The 24,943-nt window shown below is 44.0% G+C and overlaps 1 protein-coding gene across 3 annotated transcripts in view; it reads right to left on the bottom strand.

Moving 5' to 3' along the window:
• Positions 1-7,786: 7,786 nt before the first annotated feature.
• LOC120935633 (E1A-binding protein p400-like) overlaps positions 7,787-24,943 on the bottom strand; it is a 164,386-nt gene continuing 147,229 nt past the window's right edge. For all 3 annotated transcript variants that reach the window (XM_040347686.1, XM_040347691.1, XM_040347688.1), the window contains exons 51-52: positions 22,948-23,025; positions 7,787-9,497 (exon numbers count right to left, since the gene is read on the bottom strand). In XM_040347686.1, the coding sequence (XP_040203620.1) occupies positions 9,225-9,497; positions 22,948-23,025 (351 nt within the window). In that variant the 3' untranslated portion in view covers positions 7,787-9,224. The remainder of the gene's footprint in view (positions 9,498-22,947; positions 23,026-24,943) is intronic.

Here is a 24,943-nt window from a genome sequence, read left to right as displayed (position 1 = left end):
AGAGACCTAGTATTACTATTAGAGGAGAATGAATCAGGACGCACATCTTCTAACTTACCCGATCATGATATGCCAACACCCCCAACTCTTGCGATACCCAGCCGTAAATTCAAACTTAAATCGACCAAATTTCCGAACTTGACTACCAACCCTTTCGTTTGGACATTCCTATTGGCCACCGTTAGTGAAATTAAATTACTTGATATGAATCCTACACAATCTAACCTTACTAAACAACAAATTCACTCAATTGGCAAACTGAGGAACCATTCAGATTTAATAATTAAACCTTCCGATAAAGGAGGTAATATTGTATTGCTTACCAACATACAATATATTAAAATATGTATGGATATTCTATCCAATCTGTCCTGGTACCGTAGAATTGCTGTTATCTCGGTTTCACATTATGCAAATGAATACAAGGTGCCGATAGGTGAGGCATTTACTAAGGGCACGATAGATCAGGAAACTTATGATTATTTAAACACCAAATTCCCACGGGCACCCACATTCTACGCCTTACCAAAGGTACACAAGAACATAAAAATGCCCCCAGGTAGACCCATTGTATCCGGCATAGGATCTATCACAGAAAATGCAAGCAGATTCATTGACTTCTTTTTGACACCACACGTCACCCGCCTACCATCGTTTGTCAAAGACACGATGGATCTTCTCAAACAAATTGAGGGGATGCCCGTCCCTTCTGGCGCCCTGCTCGTGACCTTGGATGTGGAGGCTTTGTACTCCAGCATCCCTCCCGAGCAGGGCGTCGGAATGGCGCGCACCTTCCTCATGGAACAAGACCACCACTCGTGGCCATTTAATGAATTCATCCTGAAACTACTGTTTATCCTGACACACAACTGGTTCACCTTCAACGGCTCCCACTACCTCCAGGTACAGGGCGTGGCCATGGGCACTTGTTGTGCATCGGCCTACGCCAACCTGTACCTGGGGGGGTGGGAGCGTGATATCTTCTCTGACGAACAGCTATCTGACTATACCAACCAGGCGTTGGTGTGGCTTCGTTATATTGACAACTTTTTTATAGTTTGGACTGACACCCAGTCCGCTCTGACATGTTTCGTCAATACACTGAACACCAACAACTACAATCTGAAATTTACGGTCAGTAGCAACCCCTGTAGAGATTATCATTGATAGTGACAACCGCCTAGCATCTACTTTGTACCGCAAAGAAACTGCGAGAAATACCATCTTACATTCAGCCAGTGCACATGCTACTCCATTGAAACGCAGCATACCTTATGCCCAGTATCTTAGGCTAAGGCGTAACTGCACACACGATGCAGATTTCAAACACCATGCCAACCTACTAAGGGATCGCTTACTGGCACAAGGGTATTCCAAATCCCTCCTTCGGAAGGCGTACAATAAAACAATACAACAATCTAGGAACTCACTCTTGCACAAAGTCAAAATACAACAGGATCCTCATGGTTCGGTTAAATTCATTACGAAATATTCTGACCAACAGGCCCAACTCAGAGAGGTACTCACAAAGCACTGGCATATTTTGCTGGAAGATTCAATTCTGAGCAAATATGTGGGTGAACGTCCAGAAATGGTCTTCAAGCGTTCCACATCTCTGAGAGACCAACTCACTTGTAGCCATTATGCCCCTGTTGGGCAATGCCCCCTATCGGGCAAAGGCATGTTTAGATGTGGGCATTGTGGATTCTGCCGATATATAACTACAGGTAGTGAGTTTATTCTACCTAATGTGAATATTTCCAACCTAAATTTAAAGCAGATTGCGACACTATGGGTGTGGTCTATCTTATGACGTGCTCATGTGGTGTTTATTATGTAGGAAAAACTACCCGCCCACTATGTCATCGTATCAGAGACCATATATATTATTCTTCCAGTGGCAAAATTTTGACACCCATAAGTCGACACCTAGATTTGTACCATCGTTTCGATACATCCTCCGCCTCATTCTTGGTTCTCGCCGTAATTAAACGTGACCCAAGAGGAGGCGACTGGGATAAAAAAAAAATCTGCAAAACAAAACTAAATGGATTGAAAGACTCAATGCCACCCAACCCCCGGGAATTAACGAGCTTCAGACATATAAATCGTTTTTATAATATACCATCATGCTAGCATTGGCTGGCCCTCCCTGTGTACTTTGACTATATATACAGGGTCTAATGATGATTTTTTGCTGGAGTGTTATAACCACAAGGGGGGTTATTTCAGATCCCTAAAAAAGCCTGAGAGTTAAAATATCTCCTACCATACTTTGAAATGTATTAACATATAGGTTGAAAAATTGTTTACGGTTCTGCTCCCCCCTCCCCGCTGTTTCCCTTTCCTTTGAGTGACTTATAGCTCTTAAGGTATTCTAAATAACATCTGTATATTCCTAATCATGCATTGATTATTATGATTTAGGATACAATTTATAAAATACTGATTTATTGTTACCAAAATACTTTTACTTGCTACCAATAGCATGTTAGTATAGACCCATTTTATTTTTAGGTATATTACCAATGTTGTATTTTACAGTTTTTTGATTTGCCCATGACCTAGGTTGCCTCTATGTCGCTGGGGATTGGCGCGGTACCTGGGGTCCACGGCGGGACTTGTATGGCCAGGTAACCACAGTATGCTTCTGCATGCTGTGGAATTTGGGGTTGCGAGAAAGGCGATCCCTGTATCCCCCCCTATCGCTCTGATGGCCTAGCCATCTGATGTGTGTGGTGGACCAGGGACACACCCCGCCTATTCCCATTGGCGAGGCGTGCGCCTTCACTCCTCCCCTTCACGACGAGTCTGCTCTCATCCCCATATCACCGTTGTAGCGTCATCTGACGCTCACAGGGGTTGGAGTGAGATGATTGGACCGTCGGGATCCCGGCCGGGTCACGTGATGCGGAAGTCCCATCCGCACACGTGACCGGAGACACACAGATAAATAGTGGGATATTTAGCCCAATTAGACAGAGGCTATCTCCCCAACGTTAACGGTGCGGTCGACGGCACAACGGTCCGGCTGGTGAGTACCCCTACGGCTTTATTTGGGCCATGGTCTTACACTTGTTACCCCTGGTTGGGTAATATACTGGTTCCAATGGGCGCCATTTTTATTTTCGGGTTTTTTCATGTCTTTTTGTCCAGATACCACTCCACCACACTGCAGCCTTCTAAATACCTCCTGGTCTCCCACTTGTTCGGAACCTACTTCCCTACTCCTATGGGACTATTCTCCCTCATCCCTACATATGCAGCTTGTTGTCTGCAATATTGTATTTACCTATGAACCTGACCAGCTTGTTATCTGCCGTGGTGTATGTATTTGGGTATGTATATATTTTTTATCTCTGGCATTCCCTGACATTTCTACTTCATTTTATTTAAACTTGGTTATTATCATTTTTTACTGATCTTTTGCCCAGATGGGGTATCCCCCTCTGGCCACTTACCAAGCCCTTATTATTATTTTCTTTATGGTCCCATTAGATTGATCCACTAGCCGTACTCCCATCAGGACCGTCTGTGAAATCTGGACATCTTGCTATCATATCCAGCCCCTCCTACCGGATTTCATATTTAACTCGGGATATTATAGGCATAATCATTGCCTTTTGGCTTTCTTTCTTTGCCACCACATATAGGTCTTTCTATCACCGTTCCGGTTTCTATTAGAGTGCCTCTGATCTCTATACTTATCCCTACCACTATTACCCTTCCCGGATTACCTGTTTGGTACCCTCTGCATCCTGTGAGCACATCTATACCAGTGCCTTCATGTCTCTGCATGAACCTATTCCTTTGATGTTACAACTTCCTTCCTGGTGTGTCCCTACATCTCCTGTTTGTGGTCCCTCACTGTGCTGTCCTATCGGTGACGTGCATTTCTATCGTTACGGTACCTTAGTGCACACATGATACGATTTATTGTTATTTACAAATGCTTAGCGATATATTATTCTATATCTGTAAACCAATAATAGTCTATTTCTTCCCTTTAGAAAATGTATAGCTCCTGAAGAAGCATTCAACTACGAAACATGTAGAGCTCATGCAAAAACGTCTACCAATATTTACGTTGGCCATCAACCAATTGGACCAGTATTGGTTTTAATAATTTTTTTTTCATTGTCTTATTATTACAAAAATATTCTGTGATAATTTATGTCTTTTTACGAATATGTATTGTAATGTTTGTTGATTAAACTACCCACCCGTTTGGGATTGCATCAATAAAAATGTATTCTGTGTTAACGATTGGTGCCTAGAAAGTGCAATTCTTCCTCAAACAACAAACTCTCCTATCACATTTTAGGACGTGGCACTGCAGTACTCTAGGACACCCATAGTCCATCCTATGGTTTGTGTACTCTAATTTTTTTCAAAATTTGTTTAGATCTAAATGATAAATGTTAGATGACACTGAAGAAGTGTCGGACATGTCAGATTGTGCTGCATGTCGTGAAAATCTAGGATTTGTATTGCGAGACCAATTGTAGGCTCTACCCTCCTCAAAGGCCTGTTTATCTCTCAGATATTTGAATTCCTTTTTGGATAAGATAGATTTGTTGAATATTTCGATGTGAGTTTTTAACTTTTCGTCAAGATCCTTGTAGGAGGAGTGCATCTGAAGGGGCTTTATTTTAGAATAAATTTCATCTATATTAGCATTGATGTCGATCAGACGTTTTTGATATTCGTCAGTTAAGAGTTTCATCATACCTATAGAGCATAGTTTTAGATTGTTTTCCCATGCGATTTTGAACATTGGGTCCAAATTCTCAAAGGAAGGGAAAATTTGGACTTGTAGTCCAAGAGTGTTCAGATCATCCCTAATGTATTCATCAAAGGTTTTTACATGCCAGTGCATCAAAGACGTTTTTTCTAGCCATTTGGTAAGATTGGAAAAGAGAAAGCTTAGTTCGGATTCTCGGGATTCATTTTGACCATAATCTACTCAAAAACTTTGACAGAGACTCTATCGCCATCAAGGTCATGAAGGACAACGACCCAGATTTACCTCTGGGCAGACATGTTTTGCAGAGCCACAGTGGTGTTTGCCCCAGAATCAAGGTATTGGTCTTGAATCGGGTGCACCGCAGCTTCCGGGGAGGGGACTTTGATAAGTTTCTCCTCCAGCTGGAGCTGAGGTGGATCTTGAACCTAAATGCCACAATGCCACCAGGCCTTGACCAAGCCTAACATTTTAAACCATGTCTACCTAGTTTCTCTTCAGGGGCCTTAGACAGAGACCGTTTACATTAAAATGTAGAATCCCAAGATATCCCCAGTCCAGCTATACATGTTTATTACCCCCCCCCCCCTCTTTATTTTTTTTCTCTTTCTTCTTCCCTTTCTGCAGCTCTGCAGATATTCTATATTCCTTGATATCTAGCATCCAATCTATATGATGTTTAAATGCACAGCTCAAAAATATACTGCTTCTACCAACATGCTGTATATACTGAGAAGTTATGCTGAATCCTAACATACTTTTTCATGTTATTTCATTACTTGCCATTTTTGCTTTATTTTTAGACAATTGTAAAGTGAACTAAATGGCATGTCATTTATGTAAGGATGGATCCTCGGACAGTATGGTACCCCCGCCTTTAGGATCGCATATACACCTTCAAACATGTTCTTCCATACTGACTATATGATCTGCTGTTTTGGCCCGCCTGGCGCATCGCGGCTCCTCAGCACAGGGGATCCCCGACTGGCTTTCAGCCACCTTGGGGCAGCACTCTTCATTTGAGTGCATCATGACGGTAGCATTGCCTGGGAGACGTTACCTCCCATACGCATGTACAGTGGGCACTTTCCATTCCAGCCCATTCATTTCCGCCCTCCCTGTGCTGGCGGTCACGTCATCGTCTGACGTCACTGCGCGGTGACGCCGGGCTCCGCGATGATCGGTGGATCGCACTGGCATAGCTCAGTGCTGACACACCTGAAGTGTAGGTGATGCGGGATGGACCAGAATCATTGGTCCCCTGCGCTTACAAATTCTCTCTATTCTCCTTCCCCCCCCCCCCATCTGGCGCGAACTTTAAGCCAATATGATTGGCTTGAATGTACTTGCTGATCTATTTAATCCAGGCTGTGATGGCTTCACACTGCCGCACAGCCAGGATTCACGCACACATACCAACACAGGAGCCAAGGTATGGGATCTTTATCCACATGACCCATACTCAATATAACCCTTCTGCCAGTGGGTGACTCCACACCCATCTGGTATCCTACATTACCTTGTTACATTTTTATTTTATTTATTATTTTTTACCCTATTTTTAATTCTCATTAGATCTCACACTGCTTTGCCCTTTGGCTGTCCCTGTGAGCATTGGTGTGTTGCGTGGGCCTTCATCAGCAGATCTCAATATGCCCAACGCCTCTGAATGAAAATCTCCAATACTCGGTTGGATAATAGTATCCTTATACTTTTAGTACTCCCTTAAAGGGCCAGGCTCCTTTTTTGGCTATGCGTGACTATATCTAGGCTGGACTTCTTGTTCTCCGAGGATCCATCCATCTGACATGTCTATGTTGCCCATACATGAAAATATTCTTATGGAATTTAAGTACCATGCACCTTACTAATTACTGAATGTACTTTAATCTATCATTGGATGCTTTGTCAAGTGAACTATATGTACATCGTTTCTTATGAGAGAAAAACAAAAAAATCTAATATTATTTAATTCACTTGTATGTTGATGCAATCTCTTGTTTTTCTTCTTTTTTTATTAGAAAAATGTAACATTTCTGCCCATACATAAAACCCTGATGAAGGAACTATACATGTGTGCTCTGAATAAACTCAGCCATCTGTCTCCGAAACATGTCGGGTATCATCCACCCCCTTTTGTATTGGTTCATCTGTTAACATCTGGGTGTGGAATAATGCAGTGTTTCCCAACTCCAGTCCTCAAGGCACACAAACAGGTCATGTTTTCAGGCTTTCCATTATTTTGCACAGGTGATTTGATCAGTTTCACTGCCTTAGTAATTACCACAGCCGTTTCATCTGAGGGAAATCCTGAAAACATGACCTGTTGGTGTGCCTTGAGGACTGGAGTTGGAAAACACTGGAATAATGTATAATGGCAACTTCAATTGCATTGTTTTTTAATATTTTTCTATAATCTTTGTATATTATTCTAATTTTGTTTACTATATTCAATAAACATTTATATTTTTATATATTCTCCTTTGTCAATTCCATGTTATTGTCCTAGTCCACACTATCCCAGGGGCATTCCTTTCCAAATGTTCAGATTTAAATTGGGATATGACCAGGACCATTGGAATTGTACACTCACTGGTTAGCTTCACGTCATCTTTTTTATATATACCTTATTTCGATGTGAGTTTTTGCTGAGTTACGAGGATGCAGAATTTAATAAGGAGGCATATATGTCCTCTGCTAGACCAGACATTTGAAGAAATATGTAAATGCCAAGCTTTTCTACATTCAGTATGAAGCTTATTTTCGATTCAGAGATTCACATACAAGCATTTATGCAGGTCAATAGGCTCCACATTTATTCTCCACACTGAGAGAAAGCTGGCAGAGTTAATGCAAAGGAAACCCGTTTTGTCTTTCCTCTGAAAACTATAAAAATAAAAAACTCTAAAACAGATAAGTACCATAAAATGCAGGATCAAGATAACAGCAGCAAGAAATACTCCCCAATAACCTGAAGGTTATAGTTTAAATGAGTGACTCAATTTCGTCCTTACTCAAAATAATTCACACAAACACAATACATTTCTTTACAAAACTTTCTTGGAAAATAAAAGAAAAAAAAATGGGAGAATCAAAGTTATACAATCTCATACACTAATGTTCACATTTAAGATTTTCATCTTGGTTCTTTGGAAGGGTGCAAGAAAAATGACAGAAAACCTTGGACCCTTTTTATTAAGTCCTGTCTTATACCTGATAGTTACTTCAAAAAGAAGTTACTGTGCAAGAAGCAAGCCCTCGTTTGCAGCGGGGTACCTGCAATTATTACTGCCGAAAACACTGGACACCACTCATTGCTAAAGTTCTCATAAAAGAGTAAACCTTATTTAAAAAAAAAAAAAAAAAGGAGGAGGTGTGTGTGCACATTTAAACCAATCTATTGTTTAAGATCAAATAAACGACAGCTCATATCATCACACAAGTCCTCTGAATGATGACAGAAGATGTAGTCCACATGCTCATAATTACCCTTCTTTTGCTATATCTGAACTTATTCTGTACAAAAAAATATACACAGCTGTAGAATGCTACATGTATTAGAACATAATGATATAAATTACATTTTAAAATATTACCATTTGTGTAACTGTAAACTTATAATCAATGTATTAGGGCTAATAAAAATAAAGAAACAATGTTATCTATCCAATGTTTTAAGCAAGGAGTTGTTTCCTCTTCCAGCAGTAAAAGGCTTATTATCTGAATACAGGATTTTAGGTCTATAAAAACTTCCCACTGTAGAATACTTCATGTTCATATAAAAATAGTTAAGATGCCCAAATGCTCTAATTTTTTAACCTGATTAAGAGAATCATCTATGAAAACAAGAGGCTGTGGGTGACATTAGGGGTTTCTTTCTTTTTTTTTTTTTTAACTGCACCCACAAAGGCAACAAATGTGAAACCTGTTATTCCAGTTATGGCTTTCATCCCCATTGTGGTTGGTCATCAGTAGATAGGGCTATTCACCCATAGTGTGATCATGTGATCATGTATTTATCATGCACACACACTGTTCCTTTCCAATAGATATACAATCAATTTAAATGTAAGCCTGGTAATTACATTGATTTGTGCTATTGTGAATAGAGATCCAATTAGTCCATACAGTAAATAGTTATGCCATTAAAGTTCAGCCACCAGTGTCCACTACTCCTCCACACAACTGAATATTTATACACATTAACAGACAGTATGTATCTGGACAAAAAGTGAATGGTTTCATGGTAACGCTCAGCAAGACTCTGGCAGGCTTAGGCTCAGTTCTGGTACTCCAATACATAACTCCTGGAATTCCGGGTCTTGAGCAAACAACGTTAATCAAGTTTTGTCTTCTGGAAAAAAAGCATGATTCTTTTGAACGTTTTTAAAAGCCCAAATCATAAGAATGATCTAAGAATGTCCATGATCAATCCATAACAAGGCATTGTGCATAAGATGTCTTATGTCCTAAATGCACCTCAACTGGGTTTTGTGGGAGCTTTAATCCTGACTGTCTGGGTTCGTACTTGCAGCTTTGCCTGCTGACTCTGGGCATCTGCTGTGCTGGATACAGGTGCTGTAGTCTGATTCACAGAAGTCTGGAGTTGTTGTGAAGCAGTAGCTGCCATTACTTGCTGCTGTAAAAGCTTCTGTTGCACCACATGGGCTGCAGCTGTGCCTGCTGGTATCACCTGTACCTGCTGTGGGCCTGTGGCTGTAGCTTGGGTTAATGTAACAGTCTGTGGCTGAACCTGTGGGTTAAAAATCATTATTTTTAAGTGACAAACCCAGGACAAGTAAGCAATCAGGAATACAGATTTTTAACAAGTGCATGTTTGTTCCAGATCATTGACTAGGTAAGTAATAAAGGCAGAGGCGGTTATCTAAAGGATATCATCAGTGGTAACCTATACTGGGACAAACTTGTTGGCTATGAAGAAATACATTGATCAAGGGTAGTACATTCAATAAACATACACCGACATTAATCGGACTAGTGAAATATCTTTTGCCAATGTTTAAGGGTGCATTTACACTTGCGAATGTACCTGCACCGCAATTACAGGCCCATTGAAAGAAACAGGAAGCTGCAGACTCTCACAGCTAATCACACCAACTCACATGTAATTGCTCATGCAGTGATCACATGGATGTGATCTGGACAAAGACTGTTATTAATGTTATAAAAAGGACAAAAAGGCAGGGTCCCTTTAAACAGAAGGGATGGGCTCTAGTGGATTAAAACTATCTTTCAAAGTGGCCAGCATAAGGAAATACCCAGTAATATTAAACTCAGAAAAAGAAAAGCAAAGACATAGGGCCAGATTCACAAAAGAGATACGACGGCGTATCTCCTGATACGCCGTCGTATCTCTGTTTCTGTTTCTATCTATGCGACTGATTCATAGAATCAGTTACGCATAGATAGCCCTAAGATCCGACAGGTGTAATTGTTTTACACTGTCGGATCTTAGGATGCAGTAACGCGGCCGCCGCTGGGGGGAGTTTGCGTCGTAAACCAGCGTTGGGTATGCAAATTAGGAGTTACGGCGATCCACGACGGATTTTCGCGTTCACTACGTCGCCGCTAGTCTAGTTTCCCGTCGCAAAGTTAGTCGTCGTTTTAGGTGCCCTAACTTTACACAGCAATCGTATTGCTGTATAAAGTATGGGCGTCGTTCCTGCGTCTAAATTTAAAAATAAACATCGTTTGCGTAAGCCGTCCGGGAATACGGAATTACGCTACGCGCATCGCCGTTCGAAAAAATTACGTCACTGTGCGCAAAGCACGACGGGAATTGCGAAACGGAGCATGCGCAGTAGGTCCGGCACGGGAGCGCGCCTAATTTAAATGGCACACGCCCATTTGAATTGGCCCGCCTTGCGCCGGACGTCTTTACGATACACCGCCGCAAGTTTCCAGGTAAGTGCTTTGTGGATCGGGCACTAAAACTGGAAACTTGCGGCGGTGTATCGTAAACGGGTTACGTTACACCGGCGCTCTTGTACGTGAATCTGGCCCATAGTCCTCTTTGTATTAAAAAACAAAGGCATTTATTAAAAAACCCACTCACATTAAAAACCACTTCTCAATAAAAGCGCACAGGAGGACATTCCCCACAGTCCACCTCTCTGGCACTGTGTAGCTGGACACCTCTAGATCTAATCATTCAAGTTAGGCTGCTGGAAGACTGTCCTCTCTAAGGCTGGATTCACATCTATGCATTTTTTGTGCTTTTTGCAGATTTGCACTACAGTCCATTTAACACGGTTTCCTATGGAACACGTTCTGTAGTTCAAATCTGCAAAAAGCACTAAAAATGCATAGGTATGAATCTGGCCTAACACTAAAAGATCTCCGTGATCCACCCTTTGTCATCGATATCTTCAGGAGCCCCATCCCGGCTGCTTAACTACTTGTATAATGGGCACTTTTACTCCATCCCTGCCTAGGCCAATTTTCAGTGTTTTTTTAAGGCAGATATAGCTTTCTTTGGGTGGTATTTAATCACCACAGATTTTTTTTTAAATTTTTGCAAAAAAACATAATGTAGTTTCGGTTATAGAATCTTGTAAATTTTTCTCCTTCACTGATGTGCAGTGATGAAGCTGCACTGATGGGCAGTGATAGGCTGCACTTATGAGGAGGCACCAATATGCAGCACTGATGGGAATTAATGAGAAGGCACTTAAAGACAGCACTGGCTGGCATCACTGATGGGCACTGATTGGCAGTACCCAGATTATCTATGCAGATCTCCCCTGTGAGGAAATACCGCTGATCGTTCTCCTCTCCTCACACAATGTCAGTGTGAAGAAAGGAATGCCAATAACCGGCATTGCCTTGTTTACATGTGATTGGGCACAGCTGATTACATGGGCAAACAGCCTTGTAATCTTTCCCGGGACCGGTGATGTGCCGTGTCCCAGGAACAGAGCACGCCTCCACAGGCATACAAGTGCAGCGAGAGTGGGACGACGTCATAAATCATCCCAGAACGAGAGAGCTGTCGCCCACCTGCCCGTCATTTGACAATACGGCGGGCGGTGGTTAAAATCCCTGCTTTTTTACCTTTTTTTAACCCCATTTTCGCACCAATGCACTAAAGTCCATTAAACATGATTTCCTATGGTACATGTTTACATCAATGCGTTTTTCAGCCGCTGTTTTTTGGAAGTGAGAAGTTTGTCTCATTTTGGAAAGTCACCATTGAAGATGATCAGATGAATGGACTTTGGGATATTTTACCATTTCAAGCCTTATCATTTGCACTGGTTGAATTATTGTATTAATATTATGTTTTGGAACACAATTTTTTTTTTATTTCATGCTTTTGAAAACATCGGTTTGAAATATTGAATACCGTTTTGCTGTACCAGGTATTTTCACATATTTTTGCCCACTTAATTTAAAGCGGGGGTTCACCCCAAAAAAATGTTTAATATTAAATTCAGGCGAGTTGTTAGAATGACAATCGGCTGTTTTTTTTTTTAAATCCTTGCCGTACATACCGTTTTTTATATATATATATATATATATATATATATATATATATATATATATATATATATATATATATATAAATAATATATATATATATATATATATATATATATATATATATATATATATATATATATATATATATATATTCACCGCGGCTTCCGGGTATAATCTGCGGGACTGGGCGTTCCTAATTGATTGACATGCTTCCGACCGGCGCATACAGCGCATCACGAGTTGCCGAAAGAAGCCGGACTGCGAGTCGGCTCTATACGGCGCCTGCGCACCGACGTTCGGCTTCTTTCGGCAACTCGTGACGCGCTGTATGCACCAGTTGGAAGCTTTTCAATCAATTAGGAACGTCCAGTCCCGCAGATTATACCCGGAAGCCGCGGTGAACATATATATATAAAACAGTATGTACGGCAAGGATTTAAAAAAAAAAAAAACAGCCAATTGTCATTCTAACAACTCGCCTGAATGTAATGTTAAATTTTATTTTTTTGGGTGAACCCCAGCTTTAAGCTTTGGGTACTGCAGCTTTTTAGACTCTTAATAGGTGAGGGTGAGGGTAAGATTGTTTTGGTTAATTTGTACATCACAATACACAGCCCTGGAGTTAGTATCCATCATCATTTTCCCATTGGTCAGCAGAGTTACATGGCTGTGCTAACCAATTGTTATTGTGAGCATTCTCATGGATGCTCACGCCGGGGCTGTATATTGCAGTGTATGGACAGCTACACCGGGGCATCATGACTACTATGTGCAGCATAGTCCAAAGGGGTGGCCAGGATATTGTTTTTTACTATTATTATACAGGATTTATACAGCGCCAACAGTTTACACAGTGCTTTACAACTTGAAGGTAGACAGTACAAATACAATACACTTTAGTACTGTAGGAATCAGAGGCTCCTGTAAGATAGAACTTACAATCTTTGGAATCTTTTTTCATGAAAAGGTGAACGTACCCTCACCTTTAGCACTAAAAATTAAATTCCTTCAGATATTATGCCCAACATAGATGGCAATCCTATTTTGCAAAATCAGTTTTATAGAAAATAAATAAAAATCTTTCCCTTGTATTCCAGTATCCCTAATTGTCTGAGCCATTTTAAAAAATGCATTACAATTTTCTCTTCCTGCTTTCCTTCTGGCAATGTCACCTGGGGCTGTAGTTTACTGAATGAGTCACTTGTATTTTCCATGTGCCAGTATAGAAGTGTACTATTCAGGCACATGAACTAGCTATTCACTCTGCTCCGCTTTCTCCTCCCCACTGTGATCTCCACACTGCGGTGACTGGAGGGAGGGAGAGCTTGAGGAAACACTCATTCTGCGGTCAGGGCAGCTCACATAATAATAATTAAAGGGGTTACAAAGGTATAATTTTTCCCTAGTATGGAGTGTCGTGCTCACCCCCTCCCTTGGACTACAGGAGAGTCAGGACGCTCTCTATGTTGCAGATAGAGAAAGGAGCTGTGTGTTAGTGGGTGTCCTGACGCTCCTGTAGTCCAAGGGAGGCGTCGAGCATGACACTCCACACCAGGGAGAAAGCCTTGCATTACTGTGTGGAGTTACAGACAGAAGAACAGGAAGTGAGGATTTCACAGAAGAAATAAGAACATTTAAAAGCAAAATGGAAGGATGAGGTAAGTGAAGGAGGACTACACTAAGGTAAAGGAAGCCATTTAGGGAAAAACAATTGTACCTTTACAACCCCTTTAAGAATGGGAAGTTGCAAGAGATAAAAACAATGCAAAGTCTGAGAATAAACTTCTGCATTGTAGAACATTGTACAAGGGGTTAGTGATGTTCTGTCTTTGTCATGTATATTTATGTGCATCTTTCTGCCGAGAGAGAGTGAGCACAATATAAAGATCAAGCAAATATACACTATATACCTATATATATAAAAAAACTCATCTCATAAGAGATTTATATTTTATACAATATCTCTTGCGATACGAAAAGTGTTAATTCTATAAATGCAAGAATTACAAAATATATTGTAAAAAAAAAATTGTAATATAGTCAATTCACTTAAAAAAAAAAAAATAGGATTTTTGTACTCACCGTAAAATCCATTTCTCTGAGTTCATAGATGGACACAGCCTTCATTGACATTAGGGTTATGCTTCTTCCTACCAGGAGAGTTTAGGCAGAATTTAACAGCACTTAAAGTGTTAAAACCTTTCCTTCGTGCCGCTCCTCCCAGGGGGCGTGGCTCCCCCAGGCATAACCCACACCCTGCTCTAGGAGCCTCAGTCCGTAACCAGCAGTACAAACCAAGGAGGGGTGGGTGCTGTGTCCGTCTATGAACTCAGAGAAATGGATTTTACGGTGAGTACAAAAATCCAATTTTCTCTTCCGTTCATAGACGGACACAGCCTTCATTGACATTAGGGACGTCCCCAAGCAGAGTCAAAAAATTAGAGGGGTGGGAAAGTAACACAGCAAACCAGGTTACACCCCAAACAAAAACCGGAGTTGCTCAACGGAGAAACTCCAAACATAAACTGCCGCCCGTAACACCTGCAGCTGAGGAAGGCATAAAATGCACACACATCCACCTCGTAAAACTTTGAAACAGCGTGGATTGACGACCAGGATGCATCCTAACACCGCTGTAACACAGAGGCATGATGCCGGAAAGCCCAAGAGGCCCCGATCGTCCTGGTCAAATGCGCCATTAACCCGAAAGGGGGGCGCACGCCCCTTCAGGGCATAGGCCTGAAGCACAATCCGTCGGAACCACCTAGGAACGGTGGCCGACGAGACTGCCAGGCCCTCTTGTCGGGCCAGCCACCGACACAAACAGTGAGCCCGCCTTCCAGAATGGAACCGTAACATATAAGTACACTCGTCGGGCCCGAACCACATCCAGAGGATGCAAAGTGGCCTCCTCTTGGCATTTCGGCCGAGGACATAAGGATGGAAGAACAATGTCCACATCTAAGTGAAAAGCCGAAACGACCTTAGGGAGAAAAAACGGCTGCGGCCGCAGCACCACCTCATCCTTACGGATGATCAAGCAGGGAGCCTTGCAAGACAAGGCCGTCAGAACAGACAGACACCCGTCTAAACCAGGATAATTGCTACCAGAAATAAAATCACCTTCTGTGACAATAAACAAAAAACCTCCCGAATGTCCTCAAAGGGAGCATCCCGAAGCACTAAAAGGACTCAATTCAAGTCCCATGTTGGTAATAGAGGGCGCACTGGAGGGGCCACCTGCCAGACCCCCTGACCCAACGTACGCACCCAGGAGTGCAACGTCAAGGGTCGCTGCAAGTAAAAACAGCCAGAGCAGAAATCTGGCTCCTAACCGTACGTAAGGCGAGAGCCTGAACCACTCCCTGCTGCAAAGACAGCAGAATCCTGTACACAACGCATGTACGAGAGTGCCAGTTCATCTCCCCACACACAGAGAAGTAGGCCTTCCATGTATGAGGAAAAAACCTACGTGAGGTAGACTTCCGTGCAGGCAGCACGGTAGAGACCACCGAGCCCAATAGGCCTCGGTCCTTAAGCCCCTGGCTCTCAACAGCCACGCCGCTAAGGCCGGTGGCTGTGAAACAGGGTGGAAGATCGGACCCTGTAACAGAAAATCAATTCCCAGGGGAAGACGCTAGGAGGCGTCTGCCACCAGACGCATCAGGTCCGTGTACCAGAAGCGACGCGGTCAATCTGGGGCAATCAGGACTGATAGAATCCCTACAGCTTCCACTCTGCGCAGCAGGCGAGGAAGAAGCTTCAGAGGAGGGAAGGTGTAAAGTAGGCGACAGTGACCCCAAGGAGCCACCAACGCGCCTGACGCGTCCGCCCACGGGTCCTTAAACCTGGCCACGAACCGTGGCACCTACCGATAGAGACGGGACGCTAGAAGGTCCACGTCCGGAGTGCCCCACTTTTGGCACAGACCCCAAAACACCTGCAGGTGGAGAGACCACTCTCCTTGGCCCAGTGCAGTGCGACTTAGGTAGTCGGCTAGCCAATTCCGTATTCCCGGAATGTACCCGGCCGATCGAGCCGGAACGGACCCACCGAAAGGATGTGCGCGACCCCCGTCGCTGCAACAGAACTCCGTGTGCCTCCCTGATGATCAACCTACGCCACGGCCGTGGTGTTATCGGACAGGATCCTGACCGGTCGGCCCTGTAGATCCAGGGACCACCTGGCAAGGCAAAGCTTGATTGCTCGGAGCTCCAGAACGTTGATCAGTAGGCAGGACTCCACCTGAGTCCAGAGCCCCTGGGCTGACTGGGTGCCCCAAGCGCCCCTCCCCAACCGGAGAGGCTGGCATCCGTCGTGACCACTGTCCAGTGGCCTGCAGAAAAATGACTTTCCGGCCCGAAGCACCGGAAACGCCAGCCACCACACCAGGGGAGACATGATCAGATGACTCAATTGAATCTGGTAATCCAGAGATGACGGAAGCTAGTCCCTTCGTGACAGCAGTTCCCTCCATAGTACCCTGGCGTGGAATTGGGCATACGGAACCGCCTCGAAAGAGGCTACCAACTGACCCAGAACCTTCCTGCAGAATCGCAGAGATGACCGCTTCTGGGTCGGCAACTGCTGCACAGCAGATAGCCAGGACTAGTCCCAGGTATTCCAGTCCCTGAGACGGAATCAACCCTGATTTCAGGACAATCCAGAAACCAGCCGAACACTCGGAGAGCCTGACACGTGATAGACACACCTCCACCAATGCAGAGCTCGAAGAAGCTCGTAGGAGAATGTTGTCCAGACATCCCATGATAACAAACCCCCGCTGTCACAGCCGGGCCAGTATCGGGACGAGCACCTTGGCGAAAACCCGCCGAATGGGAAGGACACCAATTGAAAATGGTCCCCCCCGACCGCAAAGCACAGAATCTCCGGTGGTTTGAGGATATGCAGGTACACGTTCATGACATCCAAGGATGCCAGAAAATCCCCCTGATGGAGTGCCGCTATTACCAAGCGAATCGACACCACCTAAAAGTTTGCACCTTGACAAAACAAACGAGGGACTTGAGGCCCAGGATTGACCGGGCCCCATCCTCCGTGGGGACACAAACAGAATGGAGTAAAAACCCAGAGACCGTTCCAACAAGGGAACTGGCACAATCACTCCCCTGACCAGAAGATCCTGGACAGCCCCTGACAGAGCCAACCCGGAGGAGGCCAGGGGCCGGAGGGAAAAAACCTGTTTGGCAGACAAGAGAGAAACTCAATCTTTTTCCCCAAAGGAAAACACTTCGCAATGCGAAGCCAGTCTCCCACCCGAGACACGGGCGGGAGCAGACCTTCAGGCGGAAGCAGGTATGTCCGCAGACTTGTTAGGCATGCAGTATCAGGTGCGCTGCTACCCCGCAGCGGGGATTCAAGCACCATGTAGACCTACCCCCACTGCACAGGGCGGGCGAAAAAACGCTCGGAGGTAGGCAAGGAGGGTTCTTGCACAGGGCGAGGTCCCTAGCCCTTCACAGACTGTGGGAACAGCATGCGTTTACCACCCGTTGCATCCTCAATGATGCCATTCAGGGAAGCCCCAAAAGGACCGTTCACCCTTAACGGCCATCACCAAGGCCACCTTAGAGGGCTAGTCCGCAGACCAGCTCTTCAGCCACACAAGGCGGCGCAGAACCACTGCATAGATGGAACCCCCAGATCGTATCCATGGCCGCCTCGCAGAGAAAATTCTGACCCTGAACCAATTGTTCAGCCAGGTCCCTAGAGGATTCGGAAGCCCCTTCTTCCAGCTCCTGCAGCAGGAGCTTCGCCCTTTTAGTCGGGGCCTGACCAGGGCCCCCGGCCAGAGCCGGCCTCACCGCCGAACCCACCACCGTGAATAAGGAGCGGGCCACGGCCTCCACTCTCCTATCAGCGGGATCCTGAAATGCAGGAGCCCCTTCCACAGGCAACATGGTGGCCTTGCGCAGTCTGGACACAGGGGGGTCCACTGGCGGAGGAGAGACCTACTTTTTTTTTTTTTTTTTTTAAAAGCCCCCCTCAAGGGGGTAACGGGTTGCAAAGTTTTTTGACAAACTTTTTGCGGTGCATCCCATTCCTTGTATAACATATTGACCAAATAAGGAACACAAGGAAACACTTCAGCGGTGTGTGGTAGTCTGCTGGTACTGACACGGAGGTGTCTCCGCCACATCCTCAATTTTTAGAGTCCCACGCACCGCAGAAACAAGAGCTCCAACAAATTCTTGCCAGCAACTGACTGCAGCAGAGTCATCCTCACTATCCATAAGGGTTAAACCCGCAGCCTCTGACATAACAGAACCAGAAAAAACAGCGATTCTGTGTCAGAGACATCCCCAGAAGCAGGCTCAGGGAGGGGGCGCTTTTTACCCCCCATCCGGGCACTAGCTGCTTCAAACCTGGCAAGAAACCCAGGACAGCCAACATAACAGATGTGGCAGGGGAAGGGGCGTTAAGGGTTAACTCAGGCATAGCTTGAGAGGGAGACCTGGCTCAGGTTCCATAGTGTCAGCGCTCAGTCACCCACCCTGCAAGGCAGGACAAAAAACGGGGCCTGTTGTGGATGTCCCAAAGCTGAGCTAAGGGCGGGCACACGCTCGATGGCCGAACATGGGGGGACTACTAGAGTCAAGACCCAGCCTGTCACCCAGTCGGCTGTTGATAGAAGAATCACAGGATTCAAAAATGCAGGAACAAAATAATAAAAGCGAGAAAAATCGCAAGAAAAAAACTCCAGAGTACAGGGACTCCAGAAGCGCCTGACTCCTCTCCTGTCGTTAGGCAGAAAAAGACTGAGGCTCCTAGAGCAGGGTGTGGGTTATGCCTGGGGGAGCCACGCCCCCTGGGAGGAGCGGCACGAAGGGAAGGTTTTAACACTTTAAGTGCTGTTAAATTCTGCCTAAACTCTCCTGGTAGGAAGAAGCATAACCCTAATGTCAATGAAGGCTGTGTCCGTCTATGAACGGAAGAGAAAACATTATTTCATGGTCTCGCTATTTAACAAATAACATATACCTTAACCACTTGGGGACCGAGCCTCTTTTTGACACTTGTTTACAAGTTAAAATCGTTTTCTTTTGCTAGAACATTTTATATATTTATTTTTTTCAGAAACCCTAGAGAATATAATGGCAGTCATTGCAATACTTAATGAAACACCGTATTTGTGCAGCGATCTTACAAGTGCAATTTATTTGGGGAAAAAATACACTTTGAGTTAAAAAAAATAAGAACAGTATAGTCAGCCCATTTATTTTTTTTGTAATTTTTCAAAATTGTACCTGCTCATGGAATGGTGACAAACTTTGACACTTAAAAATCTCCATTGGCAAAGTTTTAAAATTTCTACCAGTTACAGAGGAGGTCCAACGATCGGTTATACTTCACATGTGTTGTTTGAACACTGGGCCAGATTCACAGAAAAAGTACGCCGGAGTATCTACTTTCAAATTTGCCATGTCGTATCTTTATTTGTAATTCACAAACAAAGATACGACGGCTTTTGGCTAAGATCCGACAGGCGTACGGCTTCGTACGCCTTCGGATCGTAGGTGTAATTTTCCGGCGGCCGCTGGGTGGAGTTTGCGACGTTTTCCAGCGTCGGGTATGCAAATTAGCTGTTTACGGCGATCCACTAAGGTATGCACGTTCGTCGCATTCTCTTACGTCGTCGCTAGTCGGTTTTTCCCGTCGCAAACATAAGCCTGCTTTTTCATGGCTTACATTTAGAACAGCCATGTTAAAGTATGGCCGTCGTTCCCGCGTCGAATTTTAAATTTTTTTTGGGAGCCACGTCCCACGACCGCGCAAATGTCAGTTAAAGCGACGCAGTGCCGGAAGCTGAAATTTCGCCTGGGCACGAAGGGGGTTTATGTGCCCAGTAAGCAAGTGGTTAATAAAAAAAAATGCTCCAAAAATGTCATTCATTGGAAATCATTTGTCAAAACATGTCATCCAGCAATGCAGATCCATGTCAATCATGACGCCCGATAGCACATCATAAGGAAAAAAAAATCCTGTTGCTAAGATATGTCCAGCTTCTTCTCTTATCCCCCACTGAATGGAAAGTCCAGCAGGTAACAGCTGTTGTATAACAAGGGGATGGGGGTCTTCTGGTAACATCATTGACCATATATGGACATGATAATATATGCTCAATGACATCACTGGGATCCCGCCCCTTTGCTTAAGGACACCAGTGACTTACCTGGTTGGTAATAGAATCAACCATTGAAGTTACCTGCCAAAATAACACATGGCCAAAGATTCCCGGCCATGCAACTCAATGGGGGCGGTGACTTCAATGGTTGTTAGGGATGTCAGTTTGCGCAGGCTCCACACTTTTCCTGGTGCTCAGGGGGGTGGGATGAAGCTGCAGAGAGCGGTCAAGGAAGGGAGAGGGAACAGATGTAATGTTTAATGAAAAAAGTGGTGGTATCTGCGCTGTGTAACAAGGGGGGGGGGGGGGGGGGGTAAGGGAAACCAAATATTGTGACTGTGGTGCACGCTATATGCGTGAGAAAAAGAAAATAAACCTTAAATTGTAACCACTGAGTGATCCAAGTACTACAAGTCTATTGATGCGTGAAACAAATAACACAAATCAAACATGAATCACAATGAAGTGAATAGCTAGATGTACACAAATGGATAAATTGCAGAAATACATATATGAGCCAAAAGGATTGGCATAAAGAACACACGTGCAAAAAAATGTATGAATAATGAATGAAAGAATGGAAAAGTCTCTGAGTAGTGATCCCAAAGCCAAGTGTTGAGGAATGGAAAGCTTCAGTGTGCATAACACCTATTGTGGCTCTTAGCAGCTCACCTCACAGCTGTTGCTCTGACAGCCTGACAATCCTCTAATGCAGGTATCCTCAAACTACGGCCCTCCAGCTGTTGTAGAACTACACATCCCATGAGGCATTGTAACACACTGACATTCACAGACATGACTAGGCATGATGGGAATTGTAGTTCCTGAACAACTGGAGGGCCGTAGTTTGAAGACCCATGCTCTAATGGATACAGAGGATGAAGTCATGTGACTTGACGATACGCGTCGGGATTGGAGCACCAGACACAGCACCATCTGACAGACGAGCTCGGCGCTCGTGGATATATGTCACCGTACATTTGCTGGTAATGTGAGTTTTTTATACTGTTTTTACCATTAAAATTTGTTCCTGTTACGAGGTTATGCGATGTGTCTCCCTTGTTTTCCTTATTGCATTGCCACCCTTTGAGCAAACCATCCGCTGCAAGTGTGAGGCAAGGAGGGATAAGAAAGGCCACGCAGGATTCTATTGCGAGCTCGTGGAGATATGCCCACCAGTTCATCACTTTGAGTGAGTGTATTGGTGTTTCATCCAATTGTGCCACCCATTGGGTTACGGAGTTACGCTATATATCCCCCTGTTGTCTCTTCACATGTGAATACCCGGGATTGGGTCCTTTAGCCGCACTCTCAGGCTTATCGTACCATCGGTTGTGTATCCATTAGAGGATTGTCAGGCTGTCAGAGCAACAGCTGTGAAGTTAGCTGCTAAGAGCCACAAGAGGTGTTTTGCACACTGAAGCTTTCCATTCCTCAACACTTGGCTTTGGGATCACTACTCAGAGACTTTTTCATTCATTATTCATAATTTTTTTTGCACGTGTGTTCTTTATGCCAATCCTTTTGGCTCATATATGTATTTCTGCAATTTATCCATTTGTGTATATCTTGCTATTCACTTAATTTGTGATTCATGTTTGATTTGTATTATTTGTTTCACGCATTAATAGACTTGTAGTACTTGGATCACTCAGTGGTTACAATGTAAGGTTTATTTTCTTTTTCTCACGGATATAGAGTGCACCACAGCCACATTATTTGGTTCCCCCCTTGTCACACAGCGCAGATACCACCACTTTTTTCATTTGACATTTTTTCTGTTTGGGATAGATCACCAGGTGTCTGCAGCAGTGCCCCCCACTTTTATCTTATTGGCAGCGCGGGAGTACCTCTTGTATACAGGTGCAATGTTTGGTTGGAATGTCCATGTCCGGACTCAGCAGAAAGCTCTATTCAAAATTAAAGTGGGATAGAGTGCAGGAATGTCAGCATGGACGTTAACATTCGGACAGGCAGAAATGATGGTATTACTGCGGAGTCAAATTAAGATTTTTTTGTTTACTGCTTTGAAGGGTTACGTGCCCCCTTTTCATGAAAATATGTTTTGTAAAGGTGAAATAACCCTTTAACTGTATCTGCAGATTGAAGCTTTGATCTGCAGATGAATGGAACAGAGTAACTACAAAAATAACAATGTTACTTTGTATCTCTCTATTTCATGTCTAATTGGTGTTGATAAACACCAATTAGATGCAAACCTTTTTTTAATTTAATTATTTATTTATTTTTAGACAGCCACAGCTGCTAGAGTACACAGCACATATGCAGCAAATTATGGCTTAATTTTAAGAGCTGGGAACTACCGGAAAGTGGGAGGGGGGTGGGGAATCAGCAGCAGGGCAGAAGAGCTTGATGTACTGCAGATGCCTTGTGTACTGCGAAGGAGAAATTGTGGTCGTTTGTATCATGCCTTGTGTCCTAAACTAGTTAAAGTGTTGAGTATACTGTATAAACAACATGGCAGGCATCAAAAATAAACAGATTTTAAATTCCAGATTGTAATGTTGCAAAATGCAAAAAAAAATCATTTTACCTGCTGAGGGGCTGACACCACCTGCTGTAGAGTAGCAATTGCAGCTTGTTGCTGAACCACCTGAGGGAGTTTGGCAACCTTTAGAGGAAAGAGAAAGAAATCAGCAAGTAAAAATAAAACCTGCTCACAAAAAGACACGCATCAATGTCAGGTTTGCTTTGTTCTCACATAGATAATAAAACAATCTAGTTTAATTAAAAATATAAAATACGTTTAGCATGAACAGCTTCCACTTGGTTCTCCTTTAGCACATTTAGCCTAGGTTCACACTTGTGCGATGCAGGAACCAGTGCAATTACAGCATTGCATCTCTCCTGCAAGCAGTTCACACTGCCCTCTGCGAATCGAATCGCTGTGGGTGTCAATACATTGTTGTAGACACCCCCAGAACAGTTCACAGATTGCAGTGCAAACTGTGAACTTGCACAGGATTTCAGTGTGGGGGAAAAAAAGTCCCTGCACTTTTTTTTTCTGCGCTTCTAATGCGAGTTCAGCCATACAACTGTATGGCTACAATTCAGAGATGCTCCTGACTCAAAAGGGCTAATAGCAGGGCTAACACTTATGTAAACCCGGAGGTGATATTTCTCCTAATCCTGGTCCGCCATTTTCCAACTGTAAGCCACATGTCCAATACCCCTCCTCTGGCAACCACCACATTCCCTCAGTTTAATTTCTATCCCCCTGCTTCCTCAAAGCAGCCCACCAATCTCATGCGCCCTTTGGAACGCCCGTTCCATCTGTAACAATCCAACATCGGTACATGACCTCTTCATCTCTCATGGCTTTAACATACTCGCCATAACTGAAACCTGGCTTCAAAATTTGGACTCCGCTTCTCCTACTGCCCTATCCGATGGAGGCCTCCATTGGACTCACTCCGCCAGACCTAATGGACAGAAAGGAGGTGGAGTTGGATTTATTCTATCCCCACAAAGCACCTTCCAAGTCCTTCCTATCCCTCCCTCTCTATCCCTCTTTCGAGATGCACTGTATCCGTCTGTGTTCTCCTATTTCTTTGAGGATTGCAGCAATTTATCGGCCTCCCGGACCAGTATCGCGCTTTGATGACTTCGCTGACTGGCTACCCTACTTTCTCTCCTCTGAAATACCCACTATCATTGTTGGTGACTTCAACATTCCTGTCAATGTTAAAAGCTCAACTACAGCTAAACTTCTCAACCTTACCTCTTCTTTTGACCTAACACAATGGACACATACTTTCACTCACTCCAATACCCTTGACCTTGTATTCGCCCATCTCTGCAACCCTGCCAACCTCACCAACACCCCCTTTCCTCTCTCTGATCACAATCTCATCAGTTTCACCGTATCCTTGCCTCCAACCAACCATCCCTCCAAGCAGCAAACAATTACTTGTAGGAACCTTCGCAACTTTAACCCTTCTCTATTCTGCTACTGACCGCCTATATGACATAATCTCTCCCCTGTCCTGTCCTGACCTCGCCACCTTTATCTACAACAGTTCACTTTCATCATCACTAGATACACTTGCTCCTCTAACCAGGCCCCGACCGTTACAACCCTGGCAAACTGACAACACTAGAAATCTCAAGAGACATTGCCGTGCGCTTGAACGACTGTGGCGTAAAACCAAATGCCTGCAGGACTTCACCCTATATAAATCTGCCCTTCTAAAATACAATTCCTGCCTCCATGCTGCCAAACTATTTTGTCCCCCACCCCCTCTACCCACTAACTCACTCACTGCCCAAGAGATTGCCAATCACTTCAAAAACCATATTGATGCAATTCGCGAGGACACCTCCACTGTCCGTACATATTCACCATCCAATGTAACTTGCCTAACGGCACTTTCAACACTCTCCTCTTTTGAATTGGCTACTATTGAAGAGGTTACAAAACTTTTCTCAGGTGCCCACCTAACCAATTGTCCCTTGGACCCTGTTCCCTCACATCTACTACGGTCACCCTCTTCTTCTATCCTATGCTCCCTCACTCACATCTTCAATCT

This window comes from Rana temporaria, chromosome 1, assembly GCF_905171775.1.
Source record: "Rana temporaria chromosome 1, aRanTem1.1, whole genome shotgun sequence".
Taxonomy (NCBI): Eukaryota; Metazoa; Chordata; class Amphibia; order Anura; family Ranidae; genus Rana; species Rana temporaria.
The sequence above is the reverse complement of the archived record's forward strand: the minus strand, read 5'-3'. Positions and strand labels throughout refer to the sequence as shown.